Source organism: Podarcis pityusensis (genome assembly GCF_964106645.2).
Source record: "Podarcis pityusensis genome assembly, chromosome: 5".
NCBI classification, from domain to species: Eukaryota; Metazoa; Chordata; class Lepidosauria; order Squamata; family Lacertidae; genus Podarcis; species Podarcis pityusensis.
This window is the reverse complement of record NC_138032.1, coordinates 78,696,444-78,723,229: the sequence shown is the minus strand read 5'-3', so window position 1 is coordinate 78,723,229 and position 26,786 is coordinate 78,696,444. Positions and strand designations below refer to the sequence as shown.

The following is a 26,786-nucleotide window of genomic DNA, read 5'->3' as shown; positions in this document are numbered from 1 at the left end:
ATGCACCTTGACTTGATAGCTTGCCAGATGCCATGCTAGGCATTTATTAGAACCAGCTTAATCATCACAATGAGCAAGGCAGATGTCATGGTGGGTAGGCCCTCTGAATTCCCCAAACCATTTGCATTGCTATTCGTTTTATGACAATATGTATCTGCGCATCCGATACAGTCAACCAGTCACTGAATCCATATTCTGCTTAATTAATTACTCAACTTAAATTGCTTAACCGCTTCCAGAGATAATTAAATTTGTGTATGTGTGTGTGTGTGTGTTTAAATTATGTGACACAGCATAATTTGCAGTTAGCATGTTCAGTCCCTGCAGAATATTTATTTGGATTATACAAAATGTAACCTTTTCTGCTCATTCCCTGATAAGACTCTGTGCTTGCATCAATTTCTTAAAAGTTTGGGTTTGACAGTTTCACTCTTCAAGATGTAATTCCTAAGGACCAGATGCTTTGCCAAAGGTCTCCTAATCACACCTCCGCACTTTTTCATTGTATATTTTGCTGGATCTCACCTATAGTTAGGTAAGATTTCAAAACATGCTCATTCTCTTGGCTGGTTTATTAAATGCATTCGGCTCAGTGGAATGAGGAGGTGTACGGAAAGAAGAGTTTGCTTCTCTGGGTCACTGGCAATTAAATGCTCTATATCAGCAATTGAAGAGATCGGTGAAAGGATTACGGATCTTTAATGAGGAATTTTGATTCAGGTTGGGGGGGGGAGGTGAGTGGAAGTAAAGGGAGGTGTCTCGCAAAGGAGGGAAAGAGAACAAAATATATATAAGAGCAAAGAAATATTGATCCTGCTGTGCAAACAGTGCCTGAGTCTTGAGGAAGCCAATGTACAATAGAAAGATTCAGTCTGAGGTGTATAGAAAATCTCTTCCATCCATTTATTTGCATAGAGTAGAACACACACGTACAAGAGGAAAATTAATTTTTGAATGCTCATTTTTGAAAGCTCTGAGGAACATTGAAGACATAGAAATGATAATCATTTCAAAGAAATTGATTCATATTTGTTTACTTATTCTTTATTGCCCCTTTCAGTCAAAAATAGGCTCCTGGGCAGCTTAAAAAAATCTATTTCACACATGCACACAAAGGCAGACCCTGCCTTCAGGCTTACTTTCTAAAAAGACAAGATGTGAAAGGAAAATGGATTGGGAGGGAGGGAGAAGGAAACGGATGAACTCAGGTTCATGTTCTTAATCAGAAGATGTTCTGATAACTAGCTGATACGGGAAAGTTCAAGGAGAGGAGACCCTCACCACGAATGCTCCTTTCTCTTTCCTCCTCTGTTACAGCCTGATATAGTATCTGCTGCAAGGTGATAGCTGACAGACACCTCTTTATTTTGGGTTACATTAATGTGTAAGTATGAAGGAGATCCCCAGTAATGAAGGTTCAGACCAAGAGAGGAGGTTCCAGTTTATTTATTAATATTTTTAAAATAACAATTTTATACCACTTTCTAGCCCTCCAATGTGTTTTATGTGCGAGAACCAAACCAAACACAAGCAAGTAAAAACAGAACAAAAAAACCCTCACTGATTTTTCAAGTTTCAGTGTAATTTATGAGCATTTTGGAATCTGCACTGCAGAATACCTTGGAGTCTGTGCTTAGGGATTTTGTGCAGATAGGGAACCATCTTCAAGCAGTTGGTTCAGTTGTTCTAATGCTGGAGAAGAGCAGGGAAGGCAGAAAGACCTAGTGATGAAGCAGATGATAAGTAAAGGGCACAAAAGCAGGGGAAGCAGAGGGGGTTATGAATGGATTGGGGGGGGGGGAATCCACCACTAGGAGAGAAGGAAGGCTGTCACCAGTAAAAAGAATACCCCTGACTATAAGAGGCAGTTGAAAGCTAGACTGAGGACTCGGCTACACTAGCAAAGAAACAGTGGTTTGAATGTGCTATAAACATGCAACACCAGATGGCGGCAGAGAGCAGGAAATTTCAAGAAGCGATTTTCCGTAGTGATTTTTTTCTTTGTTATCTCATTTCTGACTTATTTATAGAGTCATCGTTTTTCCTGTGTCTACATCCACCCTGGGCTTAAGGACATGTGAGGGATTCAATTTCATACCCTCCAACTTCCTGGTGGTGAAAAGCGGGATGTGCGTTCATTGGCCCTGCACTCTCACGCGAGCCCAACACCCCCATCTAATTTTCCCCTTGAGGGGGCAGATTTGTGTGTTCCTGCAACACACGCCCATGCCCTACCTGATCCGGACCACCATCTGCAGCCCATTTTCTCCTTCCCCTCTGCCACCTTTGCCAGCACTGCCTTTCTGCTTGCTTCCTCCCCTTTCCCAGCTATCAAGGACACTACTTGCCTCCAGTCTTGTCTACCTCCTGAATTCCTCCACTCCTCACCTCCCAGACACCCCTCTCTAGTGAATGCTCCCCGTCATCCACCCCCTTCCTCCCTTACCAAGCTCCCAATCCCCCACTTGAACACTGCTTTCCAGCTGCCCTTAACCCTGGAAGAAGTTAGCCCTTCCCACTTCCCTCCCTCCACATTCTAGCTGCAGCCCTGATGTGGTTGAGGGTTGCTTGTGAGTGACCCAACCACATGGTCATGGCAGATTGCTCAAGCCTTTCCCATTGAATCAGTATCCTAACCCTTTCCACCATGTGGTTGCATCATTTACCTACAGCCAAGCAGACCCCATGTGCATTTTTTCTTTTTAAAAAAAAAATATTTTGCTTATTTTGCAGTTGCAATCGGGGAAAATACAGAGAGAGAGAGAGAGAGAGAGAGAGAGAGAGAATAAGTAACTACTGCTGAACTCGGCGGGTGATTCTAGTATGCTCTGGGTATATACTACAATTACTGATTGTGGTTCTGAACCTGAGTGGGTGAAAAATAAATATCCACCGCCATTTTTGAAACATGCTCTTTTCTGTGTTCAAACAGGTTTATTTTGTAATTTTGTTGTTGGTAACACTTTAAAAGAATTAAATCTTTTTGAAGTATATAATTCAGCTGAAAAAAACATATTGTGCACTATTCACTCAAAGTAAAACAATTCTAAGGGCACACATTGTGCACCTAAAAATGTAATGTGTGAATGAGACAACCATGTGTTTGGAAATGCATGTATCATATAGGTATATGCTCCAAACAACAAGTGTTGTCTGCATCTCCCTGCCCAGTGTACGCTCAGTTGCAAATCCAATTTGTATGCAGATCGCCTCGCAGTTTATGAAATGGTTTTCAGTCCTATGGATTTAAATGGGAGACTTAAATGCATGCTTAAATCTTTCCTTTTGAAAAGAATGGGTTTTTATTTTATTTTTTAATCAACACAAATTGTTGTGATGGGAAGGATGGTTTTCACTCCGTTGCTAAAAGAACAAAAACAATTACTCTGGTGCATCACTGATTCCTGGGCGTGAGAGTGTGAGTTGTTCCGCTGACCCTCATTGTCACCTAAAGATTCCCCATTCATTTCAATGAGAGCAGCTGATCCAGTGGTCATTTTTTTCTTTCATTCATTCAGTTCTGCTCCCTCATTTGGAATTAATGGGCCACAGTCAGATGCATGCCTGGATTTCTTGACCAGAGCAAGTGTTACTCCCCCACCCCAATATTTGCCTGTAACATCCATCCATATTTTTGAATCTATACATTTCCCCCTCAAGCCTTATATTTAATTCCTGTCATATGTTAACAGGTAGCAATATAATCCAGCCAATTTGATACTCAGTTGGTATATTAAGAAAGCCTTTTGAAATTAAAATAAATCACTTAAAGAATTATTGATTCATTTCCACATACGGTGTTCCAGCTGCCTATTAATTGTCGACTGCTTGTCCTCACATGAGACAGAATGTTTTCTCATATTCTTGATTTCCATTTCATCCCTCTCTTCAAGTTAATTATGCAGCAGTGATGTTTACCAAGGCTATTGCTTCCCCTCCTTGTCTGCCACCCCCTGCCCCCCAAAAATAAACTACACTATTCCCATGAAAGTAATATCCTGTGCAGTGGAGCACATCAGAAACTATGGAAAGACTTTGGCTTTCATCCAACTCTATCAAACTGCAGGGGTTTCTTTTTGGTTTGGCTTTGTTCCTTTCTTTTCAGCGCTGTAAATCTTTCAGTGTTTTATGTTGTTTGTACACTTGGAATCTGGGGGAACAACGTGGAGGCTTAGGCAGGAGTGCTATATAGTCCAAAGCAAAAAAAATAACCCAAAAACCACCCTGTACATTTTTAAAGGAATGGGGTTGTGGTCAGAAACGAGTGAATCCCAATGAGCCTTGTAAGTGATGAACATGACTGAGTATTAAAAATAGAGTCCAGCTTCCAACCTTTCACCCACCACCTCCCTCCTGCCCTATGGATGCTATTTATGTAGCTTTCTGAAGAATTGGATAACGATCACATCAGATAAATGCCCTTGGTTTTCCTAGTCGTTTTTAAGGTCCACAGCAGTCACCTGAAGGGAACCTCACGAGAAGTTGGCTCCTTTACTCAAAAGTCCAAAGTCTTGTATAAGGAACTAACAGCACAGTTGCATGCATGTCCCTTAGAAAGTGGGGGTATAGGATAGCATCCCAAGGATGGGACGATGTGTCACTTGAGTTACAGGACTGCCACATCAAACAAGCCCCACTCCCATGTCAAGTCTACCCTATTCCCCTGTCATGTGTAGGCTCACTTCCTGTCTGATGAAGCATATAGCCAGTTCATACGTTTCTCTGCCCTCCGGGGTACATAAACGCAAAATGTGGTGGCACCACTTCATGCCATAATCCTGATTACATGTTTTAGGGTCTCCTTGGGGGGAGAATTCTGTTTGGGCCAGTGCAGCAGGCCCACGTCTCTCATAACAGCATGCAGGTGGGGATCCTAAGTCGGGGATGGTTTTTCCAAGCCAAAATCTGCACACTTCCTGTTCTCCGTATGAAGAGCGTGTCATGCTGATTCACACACCCTTAAAATAATAGTAATACTAAGTTCCCCTATTTCTAGATGTTGCTGTTTAATGTTGCCATAATTTTCAATTTTGCTGTCCACAGAGAGTGAAGAGGTTTACCAGCGACAAGTGCTGTCTATTTCCTGTATCGTCTTTGGCATAGTCATAGTGGGCATGATCTGTGCAGCGTTCTACTTCAAAACAAAGTAAGAGCCTTTGTCTAGCCTCTGTCCTGTCATCCTTATGCCTTTTCAGTTCTTCTGTGTTTTTCCTCCATGGCATTATTTCTGAAGAGAGTAAGATACCAGAGACCCAATATACATTATTTCCTTGTGAGTCAACATGCTCCCCCTCCCCCCCCAAAAAACCCCTGCATGTAAAAAAGCCCCCACCATCTCCATGACTGACACTCATAATGTCATTTATCAGAGTTTGCATACAGGAACACAGATGAATGGGAAGGGTTTGAAGAGGTTAATCTTTGATCTTCTGGAAAGGCATGAAAATGCATCGTTTTCCTACCAGCTTTTCATATATCACAAAAACTGGCTTTGGGTGAAACAATGCTGAACATCCTGGCGACAATTTTGTGATCCATAAAATAAATAAATTCATAGTATGGTAATGTCTGCATCTGGCTCGAGCATATCTATTTTGATTCATGACAGATTTATCGGTTATATATCGGAAGATGCAGAGGGCCTGGTAGTTTATATGGCTCAAACTGCTCAATGACTCACAAGATTGGGCTGCTGGCAGTTAATAAATGAAGGTCCAAGCTTGCTTAGAAAGAAAGGAAGGAAGAATGGCCCTGTCTGCACCATGCTACACCTCTAAAGCAGTATTATACTGCTTCAAACATTCATGGTGTCGCTCAGAGAATCCTGGGAACTGTGATTTGTCATGGGCACTGAGTTGTTATTCCCCTCACAACAGCTTCTTACATAGCACAAGGGTCTGCCATTAAAAGAGGAAAAGTCAAAAATTCCATTGAGCATGCTCAAGCCCACACTAAAATTACATTTGGAGCCAACCTAGATGTGATGTTCATTGCAGTAATCCATTTAATTTGCAGATTTTTTGAATGTAAAGAGGAGCCTCAGGACTGCAGGTTTGGGGAAGCCATAGGTTGACTCCTTTCCCTGTTACAGTTCTGACGAAAATGAACTCTTCATGTTGGCTATTTGCATTTCAAGAAACACCTCCATTGCCCGCAGTGTAGGCTTCCTCCAAAGGCAAATAGCCACTACGGAGAAGCAGTTTGTGCCAGGAACTTGGCAAGGAAAGGAAGAGTTATACTTCTCCTGCCCCCCCCCCCCCAATGCTTCAGGCTTCCTTATGGCAGTAATTTACCTAACAAATAATATGCATGTTAAGTGCATTCATGCAATTGATGTCACTTCTACTTCAGTCCAGTCTATAACCTACTGAAATTTATTACTAGTAGCCACCAAAATCCGTTTTTGCCCTTGAGAAACATCACATTTAGGCCGCTGTCCTGGGAAATGGGCCTAGAAAACGGAGGAGGTGATTCAAAAAGTGATTTGAATGTCTCTTGGGCTAAGTGCCTTTTGTGTGATAAATCTTAGGCCCTTTGAAAAGGACAAGTCCTTCTTCCCTCGTGTCACCTCCTGTTCTTATCCTGTTTCTGTGAAGAGAGAGGAACATGTATGCCACTCAAAAGCTCTCTGGCGAACCATACCGCATCAGAAGTCAATGATGGACAATGGTTGGGGACTATTTAGCAGTCAGAGAATGATGCAGCCCAGGTTAAGTTCCATTAATTTCAATGGGAGAAATTTCAGGACATGATTTTATTCCTCACTGAAATAAGTAGAATTTAAGTGCACTTGACTTTGGCAGTTTATGCCCACCCAAAAAAATTAAAAAAAAAGTAGAAACTTATAATATATGTCCCTATTAGACCTATGCCCATTGCAATAAAATGCTGTCTAGACAAGGCATTGATTACTTTTCTGTTATTTTATGACTAACCATTATGTTTTCATTTTATGTTCTGTGTTTTAGATAATTATTCTGAAGGAGGAAATTTGTGTTCTCGGATGCCACACTTACACATTGTACAACCTGTGCATTGGCATCCTTGGAATACTCAAATCCACAAATGCATTATTTAATGTCTTAATTTTTATTGAGTAGAACAGTCCCCCCCCACCATTGAACTGGCTTCACTGACCAAATAAAATTAAAGCTTTCTCTGTAGCTCTCATTGTCCTTGCTATGTCACATAGTTCATCAGCTGCAAATGCAAGCAACAGTTTCATGATTCTTAAACCAGGAAACCAGGAGTCAATGTGCATATATCACAACAATATAGGGCCTTGCCCTATCAGAATCTACCATAGCTCCCCATATGTATCTAGAATGTGAAGTGACTGAGTCATGAGCCTAAAATGTGAAAATTTCAGAAGTTTTTGAAATTTAGTATTGCAGAATTTTGCAGTTCTTGGATGATGGGTGGCTCTTAAGAACATGAGAAGAGCTCTACTGAATCAGACCAAAGGCCCATCTGATCCCGTATCCTGTTCTCACAGTGGCCAGCCACAGACTTATGGGGAGTTCACTAGTAGGGCATGAACAAAACAGCACACTCCCCATTTGTGATTCCCAACAACTGGCATTTAGAGTCTTTCTGCCTCCCAACAGTGGAGGTAATACACAGCCATTGTGGGTAGTAGCCATTGATAGCCTTGCCATCTCTGAATTTGTCTGAATTTTAAAGCCGTCCAAGTTGATGGGCATCACTACAGCTTGTGGGAGCAAATTCCACCTGTTTATATGAGCTGCAAAGAAGTACCTTCTTTTGCTCATCCTGAATCTTCCGACATACAGCTTTGTTAGAGGGTTCTAGTATTATGAGAGATGAAGGCGAACTATCAGAGTATATAAAGGTAAAGGGACCCCTGACCATTAGGTCCAGTCGTGACCGACTCTGGGGTTGCGGCCCTCATCTCGCTTTATTGGCCAAGGGAGCCGGTGTACAGCTTCCGGGTCATGTGACCAGCATGACTAAGCTGCTTCTGGCGAACCAGAGCAGCGCACGGAAACACCGTTTACCTTCCCGCCAGAGCGGTAACTATTTATCTACTTGCATTTTGACGTGCTTTCGAACTTCTAGGTTGGCAGGAGCAGGGACCGAGCAAAGGGAGCTCACCCTGTTGTGGGGATTTGAACCGCCAACCTTCTGATCAGCAAGCCCTAGGCTCTGTGGTTTAGACCACAGCTCCACCCACGGGCATATTATTGGTATAGGGAATGCCCATAACTTAGTGAACATTGACATTAATGTGTGAATGCTGATAACCCCTGATGAGTATAATGAACATTTTGAAATAATCAATAAGAAGGGACAAGAGCTCAGTGGTAGACCTTTGTTGGAACACTCAATCAAATTAAAAATATCTGCAATGGCAGATACATATTGCAATGGCTATGTGTAGAAGTTGGCTTTTTGTAATTATCATAAGCTGAAGAAAGGGGTTTCTCTTTGCAGACAGAAATGCAGAGGTATAATAATGAATGCTGAAGGAGGAACATGTGTTGGTCCTCAGTGGCTCATACACTGCATGTAGAAGGGGCGATCCTCAGCATAGTTACAAAACTCAGGTACTAGGTGATGAGAAAGGCCTCTTTCTGAGACCTTGGAGAGCAGCAAACTAGTCAGCACAGGCAAAACTAAGCTACATGACAAACAGACCCAGCAGTTCCCTACACTTGTGAATACATCTCCCCTCATTTTGGACAAGCATCCCTCCATGTTGACAATAGCATTTTGCCAGATGTCATCGTTTGCTGGTTGTTGTTTGTTTGTTTGTTTCCCCCCACAACATTAACAGCATTGGCCTGGGACCACCCATTTTACTTTTGAATGTAGCTGTACGCCAGCTCCCTTGGCCAATAAAGCGAGATGAGCGCCACAACCCCCGAGTCGGCCACGACTGGACCTAATGGTCAGGGGTCCCTTTACCCTTTACCTTTACCTTTATGAGCCACATTTCAAGCAGTCAGTGTAACAAATAAAAAAATGGTTGGGACCAACTGGCTCACTTTGGCTCAAGTTGTACATTGCAGCAGGCTCTGTGTGGTGGATTTTTGCGGCAAAAATCGGTCTGTGCAAGCTGCAAGTCTCAGGGAAAGAAGGGTGGGTGTAAAAAAGCATTTTAACCCCTTTCCCTTTGGTCATTTTTCCATTTGAAAAACACTTTCCCTAAGCTAAGTTTTCATTCACAGCTAGGGCATCCTCTGAGGAAAAAGTAATCAGGTGAAGCTGTTTTGAGGTGAGAAATACCTGAAGGTGAACTCCATCTACCCACTGTGGTGGTTGGGGAACAAAATACTTTTATATAAGACTCGTCTGCAGCAATCTTGAAATTGCTGTGGTAGTCTCTCACCAGCGAAGCATCTGAAACTAGCTCACAACAACAAAAAATGGCTACTGCTCAAAAGCATGTGCTCTGGATGCAGAAGGCTCCCAAGTTTTTTTTATTCAAAATTATAACAAGACATATTATCCAAAAACATATCATCCTTGTTTTCCCCCCCATTTTTCCTCCCTCCCCCCTCCCACACAAACCCACCCACCCCCACCCCACCCCCTGACTTCCCTCGATTCCAGTCTTTGGTTTCTCTAAGAATGCTGTTTTCTGCATGTTACAAAGTTGTATAGATCCTCAAACTATTTAGCTGATTATTATCAATAAAAGATTTGTGAATGTTTATTCAAAACCTGCCAAGGAGTCCAGTTCACTTTGTTGCGTCTTCAGAACTTTGTAAAGGGTTCCCATTCATCCTTAAAGTCACAGTTATCCTTGTCCCGTAGCTTATATGTCAGTTTTGCCAGTTCTGTATAGTCCATCAATTTTTCTTGCCATGATTCTTTACTTGGGGTTTCTTCAGTCTTCCATCCTTGTGCTACCAGAACTCTCGTGGCCATTGTCGCATACATGAAGATGTTTTTCAACTTTTTTGGCAGGTCTTTCCCTACAATCCCCAACAAAAATGCCTCGGGGTTTTTAACAAATGTTAAATGGAACATTTTCTTCAATTCGTTGTATATCATTTCCCAAAAATTTTTAATTACCTTACAATCCCACCACATATGATAAAATGTCACCTCGTTTTCAGAAGGCTCCCAAGTTCAATCTGGCATCTTTAGGCAGGACTGAGAATGTCTCATGTCCGAAAGCTTGGAGAACTGTGGGCAGTCATTGTAGACAATGCTGACCTGGCTCAATATATGGCAGCATCCTATGTTCCTCTGATATTCTCATTACTGGAACGGTCCGAAAATGGGTGGGGACATGGAATGTGTGGCCAAATTAGCTCAAGGGTTTTCAAATTGACAGTTCCCAGCCAGAACATCAGAACAGTTTCATCTCACAATGATCCTTCTGACATCATAATAGGTCAAGCCACTCTGGCAGTTCACACCCTTGAATCAGCCACAGATGTGGCGGGTTTGAGTTTGTGTGTGTAGATAGATATACAGTGACAGCCAGCATTGTACTGATGCTTGCAGAAGTGAGAGATGTAATTAAAAAGCACATAAAAGAACGAAAATGTACTTTTTTCTCTTTCCCCCCACCCCGCACCAAACTCACAGTGTCTATGACAGTAGTGTCTCACATCAGATGTAACTGATCTGTAGGAAGGACTATGTGAATGGAAAACAGGGACGTTGTATGTATGCTTGATAACTATGAAAATCCTTTACTAAAAACAACTATTTTAAAAAAGCACATAAAACATGCAATTCATATAATTCCCGTGAACTGTGAACTTTTGTTCCCCAATTCTTTTAAAATGAATGTTTGTAATAAAGCTCCAAATAAGCATACTCTGCAGTGGAATTTCACTTGCAGTGAAATTGTGTTAATTCTCTTACACATTATAGATCAAGCTTCAGGCATGGTTGCAGATAGAGCCATACTTCTAGTGTGAATTGCAAAAAGGAAAGCTTATTTATTGCTAAGATGAGACGTATTCTTCTGAGAACATGTCCCCTCCCCTACCAAAAAAGGGCACTTTGCACAATTTTCTCTGATTTTTCCCCATTTCCCCACACAATGCTCCAGAACAACCCTGGCTGCAGAGCACTGTGAAGGATGCAGAATGGTGGCCGGGCTGCCAATATGCTTATTGCTGCTGTAACCACTTGCAGCAGCAATGAAAAAGAATCAAAGAAAGAAACAAAAAGATTCCCCACCCTTGAGAAACTGTAGGAGAATTTCTCCCTTGCTGCTCTAACATTTTGTTGAAGTACTTTCCCCAGTTTCTCTGTCCACAAATGCATACAGCTCTACTGTTGGTAATAACAGATGTTCAGATGAATAGAAGTTCAGTGGTTAATGTGCATTAACAACTAGATACTGTTAGTGTGCAGAACAACCAGATATTGCATATTTCCTGGTCAATGTACACAAGCCTTGGGGAATGTGCACATCACAGCTAAACTGTGCATATTAGGAGAACTTTGCACTAAGATGCTGATTAATTTTAATGTTTAAATGAGTTTACAAGTTGTCATGAATTTTATTTTATTTATTTTTTAAAATGCAAACTGATGTGAAAATGTGGAGAAATGAAAGTAAGACTGGGGAAATGAAAAACTGAAACGGACAGATTCACTCATACCTCATTTCAGCATAAACCCTGCATTACTGAGAACAAGTTGTTCTGACCTGCCTGGACTTGCCTTCACAAAGGTTTTGGTTCTAGTCTGTGGTCATTGAAAATATTAGGACAGTTGGAAACAGAAACCACATTAGAATAATTGAGATTAGAAAAATAATAATCACTGCCCATCTTTATCTGGACATCTTTTTGTTTTTGTTTTTGTTTTTTTTCTTCTTTGCAGAAAGCAAACAAAACTTATTCAGGAACAGCTGAAAGAGACACGAAATGGGAAAACCTACAGCCTTAATGCTTCCAGCATGATGGCAAAATCAGAGACCAGGGCCGAAAGCCGAGTCCAGCTGCAAAATGTAAGTAACTTTGCCAACCTCCATCCTTAATTCACTGGTTGAATGCTTTAATGCTGATGGTTTGGGTTCTCGTCACCCCCAGATGTGCCACTAATTTGCACCTGTGGTGCTGTGGAATGGAAAAAAAACCTGAACAGAATCATTTTATTTGTCCAACGGTCTTTGTTAAAACAGTGCAAATTGGAGCTTTATTATGCTGTCTTGTCGTGGTTTGCCATATTAAATGCCAGCATCTGAATAGATGTAAAATTTATAGGAAAACTTCAGGGAGCAAAATGGGATGTAGAAAAAAAAGTTGCCTTGAACAACCAGCCATGTTGGCTCAATGTCTTTGGGAACTATATAGCTTTATGGTGCAAAACAGCAGGCTATGAGAAAAGACACATTTAGCTATCTCCACACAAGGTTTTCAATTATATGCTGGCTATGTAAGAAACTCCAAATTAAACATTAGCCAGAACTAATTCAGAACTTGGGTCTGGAGGCAGATGGTTCCTAAGTGGACCCAGGATGGGTCAGCATAATTGAAGGGGTGCTGAATCAGAGCCCCGGGTTGGACTGTGGGACTATAATTAGAGTTGCTATCTTCTGTATTGATCCCCATTCATTTGCCTTCAATAGCAGAAATCAACATGTGATTATGATCAGAGTCTCGTGCAATGACCTTAAAGATTGGACAGAAGACCATTCTAGAAGTAACCTTGTCCTGGGCTGCATGATGCTTCAGAGGTTGACACTATCACACTCTGAACCAAGGAACAAATCGGAACCAATGCAGATCACACAGAGTTGGTTGTATGATCCTAGTGCCAAGCTCCCCATCAATGTTTTTGAGCCACATCTTCTCCTGTCCTTTTATGCTCTTAAAGTAATTGGGTTCTTTCCCTGAACCATGGTACTGATAGTGATAAGAATACATAAAAGTAATATCATAAAAAACCACACACACACACACTCCTACTGTTTCAGTCCTTCATTATTTTTGTTGTTGTTTATCTTAGAAATGTCACTGCCTTTCCATGAACAGATGCATCGAGGTAGTGGGATTCAAAGCCCATAAGCAAGAATATTCTCCATCTCAGTTTTTTAATGCTCCATTTTACTGGCGTTGATAGTTCGTTTCTCTTTCTTCTCACCTCCCGGAAAGACAAGATTAATGGGGTGCCTTCATTATGCATTGCAATTGACTATCTCGTAATTGAAGGTTGCGTTCTACTTGAAGGTTACTTTGCATAACAGCACAGGCTGCACTTTGGGCACACAAAGAGCTTTTGCCCGGACAGATCTTTCCCCGAAAACCAAAGCCTGGTTTGCCCTGCTGTCTCGTCTACTCACCAAACTTAAGCTGCCTTTCAACAAGTTGAGCCATCGTTAGAGACAGTCCAAGACATCTGCTTGCCCTCCCTGATAGTTACAGTCATAATAACCATAATAATGATAACTTGCTACCCCCTCATGTGGGCCACTTAGTGGGGACTGCGGCTCATTTGTGGCGGCTTTCATCTGCCCCCAGTGGGACTGTTAGGGTGCCGACTCCTTTCTGTTCAAAGATTCCAGACCGCTCATAGCATTCATAGTTCCCGTGACTGAAAGCAGAATAGCCTAGCTTCAGTAGTCTATGCTCTGGTAACCGCCAGATTACATTACATTACAATGTGCTATATGTGGCTCCAGAAACTGCAGCTGGTGCACAACACAGCAGTCAAACTGTTAATGGCGTCTGGCTTGCCCCAACTGCATTGCCTGCCTATGCTTTTCTGAGGGCCTCATTTGCAAAGTGCTGGTTTCCCCCCACAAGCTGACCCCAAATAATACTGCTCTGAGTAATTTAGGGGTTAAGAAAACAACAACTTAAATAATAATAATAATAATAATAATAATAATAATAATAATAATAATTTATTATTTATACCCCGCCCATCTGGCTGGGCTTCCCCAGCCACTCTGGGCGGCTTCCAAAAGAATATTAAAATACTATAATACATCAAACATTAAAAGCTTTAAAAAATGGCCACCAGCAGCTGCAAAATAGAGTTTTACAAAATGGAAGCTGCTCTGGTTAGCACTGTGTCAGATAAGATCTGGCATCCACCCCACCTCAAAAAAGTGGGCATGGCCAGAACCCAAGGAGGGCTGTATTTCTCTCTTTACTGTTCTCTTTTCTCCCTCTCCCCACCAAACCCCCTTCCTCCCTGCCCAGCAGACTGCTGGAACCAAAACTTGATTGATCTTGCCAGCAGTCTGAACTGATCACTTGCAGGCAGCTTTCAGCGTTAGACCTAGGGCTTGGGCTTTTCAGCCAGAACTCACCAGAACTCAGTCTTGGCGCCATTATAAGAGAACAAGAGAGGCGTTTATGTTGAGTTCTGGCACCTCTTTTTCTAGAAAAATAGCACTGCCTATGGCCATAGGTTGCCACCCCATGGTGGATTAGGACTCCCTGCCCCATCATTTCTACCCATAGCTTGGTATACTATTGTACCTTAGCGTTCTGACAGGCTGGATTTGCCTGGCAGAAAGACCCTTCTGTACATATGTGCCAAATTCAATGTCCCTTTGGGATCTTGTTTTCAAGAGACCATGCTATGTAAATGCAAGGAAGTGACTCTAACCCTGTCACTTCCTTTTTGCAGCTCGTTTTAAATGCATTGCAAATTTGCTTTTCACTTCAGCTAGCCTCATTTATGTTTTCAGCTGTTTGCATAACTGCAGTTAAAAAATACCACAGTCCTCCCTTCTCTTCCCTCGCTCACCCCTGTGCCAACAAAAGCTTCAATAGCTTGATTATCAAATCTGCATGCAAGGTTAAAAACATGGATGTTTGCTTTCAAGAGGTGTTTTTCATCTGTGACACAGCACTTCACACGGCGCTTTAAAATGGCATGTTTTCTCATTTGCATTCTTCTTTCAAACTGCTCAATAAATTGCAAGCTCCCTAAATTCACTGAAGGTTCAGATTAGGAGGGTTACATTTGACATTATACTTCTCACGCTGTAAGATGTGGAACTAATACTTACGATCAGCAACACTATATTTAGGAAGTAACAGACATACCTAATTATATAACATTTAAGAGCCTTTTCAGTCTTTATTTTCTAAGAGAAAATTGGGTACATATTTCAGGTTTCAGGGACAGCCAGCTTCTATATTTTTGATGGCTACTATTTTCTTCATCTGGTTGGGCCCTGTGAGAATAGGGTGCCAGAATAGATGAGCCTTTGGTTCTCCTTATGCTCAGATACCAGTCTGGAAGTCGGCATTGTCTACCCCTATTTCTTAAAAAAAAAATCAAAAATCAAAGCATTTCCCAAAAATTATAAATCAGTAAAAACCCTGGACCTGTTTAGGGATTTGTAAATTAAGGACTTCCGGGGTTGCGCCATCGGCAATGGCGGACTCCCTCTGATCTGGAGGGACTAGCTCCGCGCGAAACGGGTCTTTTCCGCTACGGCGAAGCGGGGACCCTTTCAAAAATCACAGGCAGATGAAGCCTGTGACCATGGGACTCGGTGGGCACCCTTAGCGCCCCCCCAACCCGCAAAGAAACCCACTAACGGGCTCTGAAGCGAAGAGGGGGAAGTGGCGCGGTGCTGAGAGTCAACTGCTATTTCCGTGGAGCGAAGCCGCATAGCTGTTGCCAGAGAGCGCTGCCTTTTTCCTGGGACAATTTGGCTTCTAAAATAATCACCCGTGAGTACTTAAATTTCGGACAATTGGACTTTAAATAAAGACTTGCGAGCAGAAAGGAATTGGCGCCAGAGATGGAGGGAGCTGTGGCCCTGCAGGAACATGAGCTTTTGGACTTGACAAATGAACTTGGAAAAAGCCAGATTTGGAAAGATAAAGTTTGGACTGGTTTGGAAATGGGGGGTTGGATAGACCCCCCTATGCAGGGATGTTTGGACTTTCCAAGTCTGGCAATGGGCCGTGAGATGTTTGGGGCTGTGGGGGCTCTTAATTTTGGAGGGATTCTGAAACATGTTTTCAAATACCACATGGAGTTTAGTCTGGTCTTTGGAAAAGGGGCTGATTTGTTGAAAAGGGTCAAAAACATTACCAAGCTGGAGTTCCCACAAGTGAAAGGAGAATATGAAGAAGAGCCGTGGAAGGGACATGGAAGAGACTTAAGGGCCTCGGATATAAGGTTACCAGGTTAATGCGCTAGATCAATGGGATAAAAAGGACTGACAAAACCCGGGACCAGGAGGAAAGGACGCTGGATAAAGATTGGATTGTTTTTATTTCTTTTTTTTATTATTAGGATTGTTTTATAAAATTGATGAATGTTAGAAAAATGTTGGAACGAAATTACTTGGCTCTAGCAAAAATGTTTAAAGAATTAGGTAAGAATATTATGGTTATGAGAAGTTGGTAAAAATAAGATTTAAGTTTTAAGGTTTAAGGTTTTCTATAAGATAAGATGAAAATAGATTAAGGTAATGTAATGCAGAATATTATGAAATATGGAAAGGATTTGCTGCGATAATTAATAACTAGGATACAAAAAAAGGGAGGAGGAGGAGGTCAAAGAAAGAAGGTAATGAAAGTTGAGGATTCGAGAATGATGGATTTGTTTTTATCTGTTTGGGGTGTATTTTTGTTTTTTGAATCTGCATTGTTTGATGTGGTTTGTTTTCTCTTTGTTTTCTCTTTTTTCTTTTTCTGCTGTGTTTTTTTCTGTAATTTTAAAAATTTTCAATAAATATTATTTTTAAAAAAAAGGGATTTGTAAATTAATACAGGGAACTTGAACCAGGCTCAGTAGTAGATGGGGATGTTTTAACAGTTTTGTCCCATGTTGGTGGCTATGTGTTCCCCATCAGCAGTCTAGCCACCACATTCTGCCCCATCTGGATATTCTGGGCCAGGTCCAAGGGAAACCCTACATGGAGTTCACTGCAGTAATCCACCCTCAAGGTTACCAGTGTATCATCTACAGTGGTCAGGCTATCTCAGTCCAAGAATGTTCATATTTGGTGAACCAGGCAAAGCAGGTAAAAGGCTCACCTACCCAAAGAGGATACGTGGGCCTGTTGTGACAGTGTTGTGTTCAAGAGTACCCTAGAGCTGTGTATCTGCTGCTGCAGCCGGAGTGTGACTCTGTCCAGAATGGGCATTTTTCAGACATGAGAACAACCTACCCCAAGAGTCTCCATCTTTTCTGGATTCAAGCACAGTTTCTTGGCCCTCCTCAGATCCACCACTGCATTTAGAAATCAGTCTAGAGCTTTAACAATCTCTCCTGATTCAGATATTATGGAGAAACAGAGCTGTGTGTTTTCTGTTGGAAATGACTTCGGAAGAACAGTATGGACCAGTATGTGTGGTTCCTATGAATTTATTATTGGGGGAGAACTGAAAAGCTAGAGATGGCATGCAATGGGATGGGATGGACCTGTGACTGAGTGCCACTAAGACTTTAAAAAGGCAGTTTTTCTTCAAATCACATTACTGTATAGTATGTCCCTACAATTGATGGGGGAGAAATTCTTTGGTTGGCTTTCCTCAGTGGGCTAACTTGAACCAACCCTCTTGAATTTGCTTGTAGATCAGAAGGTAACTCCCAGTCAGATTGCACATTTATCTGAATTTTGTAATGAAGTTTTGGCATGTAGAAAGTCCACAAAGATGCATATTACATTAAAAGTGTATACCAACTGTGTACAACTTAAATACTTTCTGTGCATACTTTCAAAACATTTGAAGTAGGCTGCTCAGTCCACCCATAGCTCTTGCCTACAAGAATATTCCTTGTACATAGACAACAATGTTAGGGAGAAAGGATGCAGCCTAACATTCTTCTTGAGCTGCTAATATTCTGTGTCAATATTTTGTCTTATTTTCATTTCCATGGAAATGTGTGAAACACCTATGTTCCTCTCAGTGAAGCACATTTCTATTTACTGAGGTTGGAAAGGGAATAAATAAGTATTAATTGATTGAAAACCAATATATAGTCATGGAAGTACATAACTGAAAGGTAAAGTTAAAGGTAAAGGACACATGGCAGTTAAGTCCAGTCACGAATGAATTTGGGGTTGCGGCATTCATCTCGCTTTACTGGTCAAGGGAGCTGATGTTTGTCCGCAGACAGTTTTTCCGGGCCATGTGGCCAGCATGACTAAGCCGCTTCTGGTGAAACCAAAGCAGCACACGGAAACACCATTACCTTCCCACCGGAGTGGTACCTATTTATCTACTTGCACTTTGACGTGCTTTCGAACTGCTAGGTAACCGAAAGGTACCTTAGTGTTATTTGCTCCAAGCATCAGCTCCCTACTCATGGATGGAAACTTAAGAAACTTTTGCAAACAAGAACCAATCTATAAAAATTATAAGAGAATGGCATGTAGTTGGAGGAGAGGGAAGATTGTTCCATCTTGTGCTGATGGAACAATCTCCTTAGCACCACATTGAATTCCATCCCACATAGCCATAACTATAAAGTTCAGTTAGTTTTAAAGGTTTACTCTTTAAAAATATATATATATATATATAATTTTTCCAAAAACAGTAATAAAAAGGCAAAAAAAAGAAAAAGAAAAACAATACAATACAACACATCAAATTAACAAAACAAGACAAAGACAATAAAATAAATCAGACAATTTCATTTTCCCATCTTTCCTTCACTTTTTTCCACGACCTCCTCACACCTCCCTTTTTGTATTCCACTTCTGTTAATTATTTCAGCAATTCCTTTCCATCTTCCTCTGTTTTCTATCCTATAGTTATCTTAGCTCATTCTAATCTTATTTTTTCCCCTTTAATACTCTATTAACCTATCTGTACTTAATTCCTTATAATATTTCTACTAAAGCCATATAACTTCATTTCAACATTTTTCTAACATTCATTAATTTTACAATATTTCTGTAGATAGTCTTTAAACTTTTTCCAATCTTCTTCCACCAACTCCTCTCCCTGGTCTCGGATTCTGCCAGTCATTTCCGCCAGTTCCATGTAGTCCATCAACTTCATCTGCCATTCTTCCTGGGTGGGCAAATCTTGTGTCTTCCAATACTTCGCAATAAGTATTCTTGCTGCTGTTGTTGCGTACATAAAAAAAGTTCTATCCTTCTTTGGCACCAATTGCCAACTATGCCCAGGAGAAAGGCCTCTGGTTTCTTCAGGAAGGTATATTTAAATACCTTTTTCATTTCATTATAAATCATCTCCCAGAATGTCTTAATCCTTGGGCACGTCCACCAAAGGTGAAAGAATGTGCCTTCAGTCTCATTACATTTCCAACATTTATTGTCAGGCAAATGGTAAATTCTGCAAGCTTGACTGGTGTCATGTACCACCTATAAATCATTTTCATTAAGTTTTCTCTTAAGGCATTACATGCCGTAAATTTCATGCCTGTAGTCCATAACTGTTCCCAGTCAACCATCATTATATTATGTCCAACATCTTGTGCCCATTTAATCATAGCCAATTTCACCGTTTCATCCTGAGTGTTCCATTTCAACAGGAAGTTATACATTTTTGACAAATTCTTGATTTTGGAATCTAACAATTCTGTTTCCAATTTTGATTTTTCCACTTGGAAACCAACTTTTTTGTCCAAATTATATGCTTCCATTATTTGATAATAATGGAGCCAATCTCGCACTTTATTTTTCAAAGCTCTGCAATTTTAGTCTGTCTCCCTCTTGTTCCAGAATTTCCCAATATTTCGGCCATTTGGCCTCCCTATTGAGTTTTTTCTGTGCCTTCACTTCCATTGGTGACAACCATCTTGGGGTTTTCTTTTCTAACAAATCTTTATATCTTATCCATACATTAAACAGTGCTTTTCTGACAATATGATTTTTAAACGCTTTATGTGCTTTTACCTTATCGTACCACAAATATGCATGCCAACCAAATACATTATTAAAACCTTCTAAATCCAACACATCAGTGTTTTCAAGTAGCAGCCATTCTCTCAGCCAACAAAAAGCAGCTGATTCATAATAGAGTTTTAGGTCTGGCAGGGCAAATCCACCTCTTTCTTTAGCATCAGTTAATATCTTAAATTTTATTTGAGGCTTCTTGCCCTGCCAAACAAATCTGGAAATATCTCTCTGCCACTTCTTGAAACAATCCATCTTATCCAGAATTTGTAATGTTTGGAACAAGAACAACATCCTTGGCAGCACATTCATTTTTATCACAGCAATTCGGCCCAACAATGATAACTTCAAATTTGACCATATTTCTAAGTCTTTTTTCACTTCAATCCAACATTTTTCATAATTATCCTTAAATAAATTTACATTTTTTGCGGTCATATTAACCCCTAAATATTTCACTTTCTTAACCAATGTTAGTCCTGTCTCTTCCTGAAATTTCTCTCTCTCATTTGCAGTTAAATTTTTCTCTAAAACCTTAGTTTTCATCTTACTCAGCTTAAAACCTGCTACTTGCCCAAATTCTTGAATCAGTTCCAATACCCTTTTTGTGCTAGATTCTGGTTCCTGTAGGGTCAATACTAGATCATCAGCAAATGCTTTCAATTTATACTGTTTAACTCCTACTTGTATACCTTTGATCTCTTGGTTCTTTCTTATCATGTTTAACAAAACCTCAAGAACCAATATAAAAAGCAGTGGAGAAATTGGGCAACCTTGTCGTGTCCCTTTCTCAAACTTAAACTCTTCTGTCACTACATTATTCACAATTAATTTTGCCTTTTGTTCTGAATAAATTGCACCTATACCATTTTCAAAACCTTGGCCTACCCCCATCCCCTGTAGGTTCTTCTTCATAAATGTTGTCAAAGGCTTTCTCCGTGTCCACAAATATCAAGACAGCCTTGGTATTAATATTCACTTGAAATTTTTCCAAAATATTAATTATGTTCCTCGTATTATCAGACAAATGTCTGCCCGGGTGAAAGCCCGCTTGATCTTTATGAATTTCTTCTACTAACACCTTTTTTAATCTTCTGGCCAAAATGTCTGCAAAAATTTTATAATACACATTTACCACATGGGGCGGTAGTTTTTGAGCTGTGTCTTTTCAGTCTCTGTTTTCGGTATAAGTGTAATGTAAGCTTCCTTCCACGACTCTGGTGCCTTTCTTCCTTCCAATATTTCATTACAGACTTCCTTCAATGGTTGTATTAGCCAATCTTTCAAAGATCTGTAATATAAAGGTTTACTCTTAATATGATGATAAACTGGCTCCAACTCTCTGTTACATTCAGTTGAGCCACAAATGCAGCTTCCAGGCCCAATATCTAATGGACAAAGGTTGAACCTCTGTACCATCTGAGGACCAGAATTTTAATCCCCCCTCCCCGCAAATCTCTTTCTAGCCTAATCCCTCATGGTGTCATGCACGGTTCCATGAAGATGGAAGAAGGGGTGAATGAAATTTCATTTCAGCACTGAGCAGAGGGTATACATGATGGAACAGGCAGGATCAGTGTTGTTGCAGCATTTGCTGGTGCCTGGGCATGCACCTGCGTGGGGGCGCCTGGTTCATGATCCCTCAAAATCATGCTCCTAAGGCTATGGCCTCCCTGCTCCATGACCCCTCATGCTACAGCCCTGGGCAGGATTAGTGGCTATGGGGATTTGTCACTTTTGAGAGACATAAGAACATTAGAGGAGAGTTTTTCACTTCCAGCAAAGTTATACTAGGTGTCAGAGCTGGCTCCAGGTCCCAGCTCACAGAGGACCAACGCTAGCCGGCAGTAATGTACAAAAGTCTTTATTGAAGTACAGTTTCCATTTTCAAGCCGCAGCGCCCCAGCTCTACGTCTAGGGGTTAGATCGGCGAAGCTCCATCTGAGTCTCCGCCCCCTGTACACCAGTTTAAGATTCTAGCCTTACTCCACCTCTTACGTCTCTCCTTTCTCCTCTGGGTCCTGCTACCCCCCGGGGTCCCTTCCTTCCTGGATTCTTCTGACGCTGACGTTGACCCCCCTGACTCCTCCCCCTCTTTTCGGCGGGCTTTGGGACCTGGCTCCCTATCCGGGCTGCCAACTGCGCCGCCCTCCTGTACATTTGAACTTGGCGCGCGCGCCCAGCCTTCAACCTTCCTCTCGACCGTTTCCTCGCTCCCCGATGGAGGCGTGGCCAATCCTGACTCATGTCCTCCCACTGGCAGTGCGCCGCCTGATCCCGATGCCTAGGACTCCTCCCCCCTACTGCACTCTGGTGTGGACGCTGGTCCTGATTTCCAACTGCTGCTCTCTGAGTCCCCTCTGGCCCCTTCTTCCTGGGGTGTCCCCCTCGGCACCCCCCTTGCTCTGACCATGGGAGCCCCTTTCTGTGAATCTTCCGATTCGCTGGAAAGACTCAGAGACCTCGGACCGCTGTCATCGCTAACATTTCCTTCGGACTCCTCCCCCTCGCTCTCTATTTCCTCCCTTTCCTGTGCCTCTGCTCCTGAACCCCTGACACTAGGGAATACCCATCTGTGTTTCATACCATTGTCTCAAGCAACGGCCACTACCACCTACTGTAACTGGTGGCAGTTTTGCCATTCAGGAAGGAGTATTTTCCAGCTGTGCTATATGCAGTCTTTTAATTGGAAGTCTGCTAGAGAGTGAACCTGGAACTTTATGCAGGCAAAGCACATGATTTGTTGCTGAACTGCGGTTCATTTCCTATTCTATACATCACCATTAGCTACCATTTCTATTACAGCTGACGTGTAGTGCCTTTCCTCCACCAACTATCAAAGTGTTTCGCAGATGAAGGCAGCAATCCTCTCCTAAACAAACTAGGAAACAGGACCAACCAAGATCACACTGCTGATTCTATGACAGTGTGAGGGGTTGGAATTGGCTGTGAGGCCAGTCTCCTCTGCGTTTGGACCATGCTGTCTCCATTGATTTCTTTAGGACAGCCAGCCTTGGGAGGTAGGAGTGGAAAATTGCTAGTGAGTGGCTAGGTAATTGCATTTGACAGTTGATTTTCTCCATGAAACTGTGAATAATTGGAAAATTTGCACAAAAGCTTATTTTTAAATGCTATCATTATTCATTAATTTATTTAACTACATGCCTCAAAAGTGCTTTTCAGTAATTGCTCTAACAACAAGCACAAATATAATCAGCCAGGAGACAATAAGCACTTTCACAATAATAGCACAATTAAGCCTTTTACTGTACCAAAATGCCAAGCTGATCTAGTAGCCAGAGCAAATTCGCTGCACTTGGACAGGGTATTGGGTCGCTTGCCATGTGGAGCAAAAGCATTTTCAAAGTGCACTCGGCAATTCTGACCAAAAGTGAAAGGACAAATCATGCACAGATTCCAGCTCTGAACATGGGCCTTTAAACATGTAAGGAAATTGAAAATAAGCACAGATGAGGAAGGAGGAGCAAGAAAGTGGAACCTTTTCTTGAATTTGCTCCTCAAAGTAACAACTTTATGGCTTCTTCAGCAACACTCCCGCACCAGTGAAATCTGGCTAGAAGGGGCTTGGCCCCTATTGCACAAGATTCAAGAGGGTGGTAAATTGGTTAAATATTTTCAGCAGGGAGCCGGTCCACTGTCCCTCAGACCTTGTGGGGGGGCAGACTATATTTTGAAGGGGGGAGGGGAATGAACAAATTCCTATGCCCCACAAATAACCCAGAGATGCATTTTAAATAAAAGGACACATTCTACTCATGTAAAAACACGCTGATTGCCAGACCGTCTGTGGGCCAGATTTAGAAGGTGATTGGGCCGGATCCAGCCCCGGGCCTTAGTTTGCCTACCCATGGGTTAAATGGCCTTGTGCAGCCCCATCAGTGGGCAGCCAGCATTTGCACCAGCAGGGACAGCTCACCCATGAAGCAAGGTTAGGCAGCTGCCTTGGGTGGCAGGATTCACAGGAGCAGAAGATCCAGCCTCCAAGGAATGCATCACCCACTGTCAGTGTTGCCACTTCTACTGCAATAATGCTAGAAAAAGGCAACCTGTGCAAAACGCCAGCACCCTGTCTCTACAACTCTACTAGCATCTCTCAGTATTGTGAATATCACCGAACTTACCTTTTGTTGGTATCTTCATGAACTTATCTAAAAGACTGAGTTAAGCATTTGAAAAATCTATTGAAACCAGACATTATAAGTTCATTTTAGGCTGGGTAGTTCGCAAGTCTTTGTGGCTTTGTTTAATGTTTTGTATTTTTCTCAGAAGGTTGATAAAGTATGTATAATTATGAGTTGCACTACTTCTACTGCAATGGCAGCAACAGTTGGAGTGTCCTCCTTAGAGGCCAGATCTGCCACCACCTCAGTGCAACCTCGACAGTGGCCTCTTGGTGAATAGGAGGCTCTGCGGTCTCCTCCCACACTTGCTGCCAATATAGATCTTTATCCCCCCCCCCGCCCATTTCCTGGAAGGGGGAAGGCACCATTTTGTGGTTTGCCTCAGGTGCCAAAAGGTCTGGCACTGAGCACAAGTGCTTAAAGGGGCCAGTCCTTCTCCTGGGTCTTGGCAGGAGTCAACTGACTTGGCTCACTTCACTTTCAGGCAGTGCAATATCAGCAGGTTAGCTGGCAGGGCCAAGCAAGTAGTAACGCTTTTTTTTTAGTTTAACATTTCCATAGTGGCCAAGGGATGGGACAGGACCCCTTTTCTGCCTTCTAGGGGACAGCTGTTGGACAGGAGGAGCTAGAAACAGGTAGAGACATCACATAGTAGTAATGCTCAACCTGGAGTAGTCAGTCTGTTACTCTCCCAAATTCAGAATGGCAGTTCAGGGAATCCTGGCAATGAAAAGTTAACTCCAGTGGCTAGAGGACAGGCAGATCCTCTTGCAGAGGCAAGATGGATGCAGCTCATGGCTTACTTTCCACAGTGTGTTTGACAATTTCCCGAGATCTGCAGTCCAAGGTAGCGTAACTGTTGCTTCAGTCCAGCAAGTAGCCGTACACGTGGATTTTGTCCACATATTACCTAGGGAAACGTGGGTGGCACTGTGGTCTAAACCACTGAGCCTCTTGAACTTGCCAATCAGAAGGTTAGCAGTTCGAATCCCAGCAGGGTGAGCTCCCATTGCTCTGTCCCAGTTCCTGCCAATCTAGCAGTTCGAAAGCACACCAGTGCATGTAGGTAAATAGGTACCGCTGCGACGGGAAGGTAAATGGTGTTTCTGTGCACTCTGGTTTCCATCACAGAGTTCCATTGTGGCAGAAGCGGTTTAGCCATGCTGACCACTTGAGCTGGAAAGCTGTCTGTGGACAAACACCAGCTCCCTCAGCCTAAAAGTGAGATGAGCTCTGCAACCCCATAGTCACCTTTGACTGGACTTAACCATCCAGGAGACCTTTACCTTTACTTTTTACCTTTACCTTTATTACCTAGCTAGAAATCCCATAGGAGACACAAGGTTCCCCCAAGCAAGGACAGTGTCTACATATGGCATTTTTTAAAAGCTAAAAGCACACTATGAAGAGGAACCAGAGGGCAGTCTCTTTTGCTTTCCTTCCAGTTCCTGCCCTGCGCTGCCTGGGAATTTTTAGAAATCAAAAAATATTTTGATTTTTAAATGGATAGGATAATTTGTGAGTTGGGACCTATCACAAAAACATGACAGAAGTCACACCAAAGTCACATTTTGGTCTGCCACCTTGGTTCAAAATGGCACCTGGCATCCAAACGTCAACAAAAGCTGCTGCCCGCACTTCGGGAACTCTTGTGCTAAGTTTGGCAATGATATCTCAAGCGGCAGTTGAACCTATGCCAAAAAATAGGTGAAGTTATGCCCAAGTCACATTTGGGTACACCATCTGGACTCAAAATGGTGGCCTGTGGCCCAGCGTTGATGATGACCACCATCCCCACCTCAGGAACCCTCATGCCGAGTGTGCTGACAGTATGTCGAGAGGCAGCCCAACAGACAAGTGGACATACAGACAAGCTACCTTTTAAAATATGTCCTAGATGAAGGATTCTGCTGGTAGTTCTAGTTGTCCCAGCCACATGGTCAGGGCCGGATTTAGGTTTGATGAGGCCCTAAGCTACTGAAGGTAATGGGGCCCTTTATATGTCCAACTGCCCTTTGTCAACAACAAATTGTTGCTGTTTTTTTTGTGTTGAATATATGCTATATGGTAATTTATGGAACTAATAGGTATTTAAAGCCATTTGCACATAACAAAATATGTATTTTATCAAAGTAATTGTTGAACTGAAATACAATTAAGAAGTATATTAATAGTGAAATACAACTAAGAAGAAGTATATTTTTTGGGAGGGCCCAAGAGAGTGGGGCGCTAAGCTTGTTTAGCTTATACGTAAATCCAGTACTGCGCATGGTGCTAGATTGGAGCCAGGCGTTGTGAACCTATTGTGAGTCAGTATGCATGGCTGGTAGTTTATGCTATGGGTTTTTTGGGGGTTTTTTTAGCTCTTGGTTGTTTAAAAATCTAAGAGACTTGTGTACTCGTGAGCCAGTGTGGTGTAGTGGTTAGGAGCGGTAGTCTTGTAATCTGGGGAACTGGGTTCGCGTCTCCGCTCCTCCACATCCAGCTGCTGGGTGACCTTGGGCCAGTCACACTTCTCTGAAGTCTCTCAGCCTCACTCACCTCACAGAGTGTTTGTTGTGGGGGAGGAAGGGAAAGGAGAATGTTAGCCGCTTTGAGACTCCTTCGGGTAGTGATAAAGCAGGATATCAAATCCAAACTCCTCTTCTTCTTCTACTACTTTTTTTGGGAAAAGTTATTTTAAAAACAATTATTAATAAAGTATTATTTTACATTCCTCCTGGTGTTTGTGTGCAGGGTGCAGGTTCAGTTTTGAAAAGTTCTATTGAAAGTGTGAAATGTTTTCCTTTTCCTCCCTGCTACCTCTGTATTTCACGGTTACCTTGTACCCCTCCTCCACCACCCTCTTTTAATAAATC

The 26,786-nt window shown here is 42.1% G+C and overlaps 1 protein-coding gene across 3 annotated transcripts in view; it reads left to right on the top strand.

Moving 5' to 3' along the window:
- NRG3 (neuregulin 3) overlaps positions 1–26,786 on the top strand; it is a 611,141-nt gene that overhangs the window by 563,541 nt on the left and 20,814 nt on the right. For all 3 annotated transcript variants that reach the window (XM_081004950.1, XM_081004952.1, XM_081004951.1), the window contains 2 exons: positions 5,044–5,146; positions 11,818–11,944. In XM_081004950.1, coding sequence (XP_080861076.1) covers positions 5,044–5,146; positions 11,818–11,944 — 230 coding nt within the window. The remainder of the gene's footprint in view (positions 1–5,043; positions 5,147–11,817; positions 11,945–26,786) is intronic.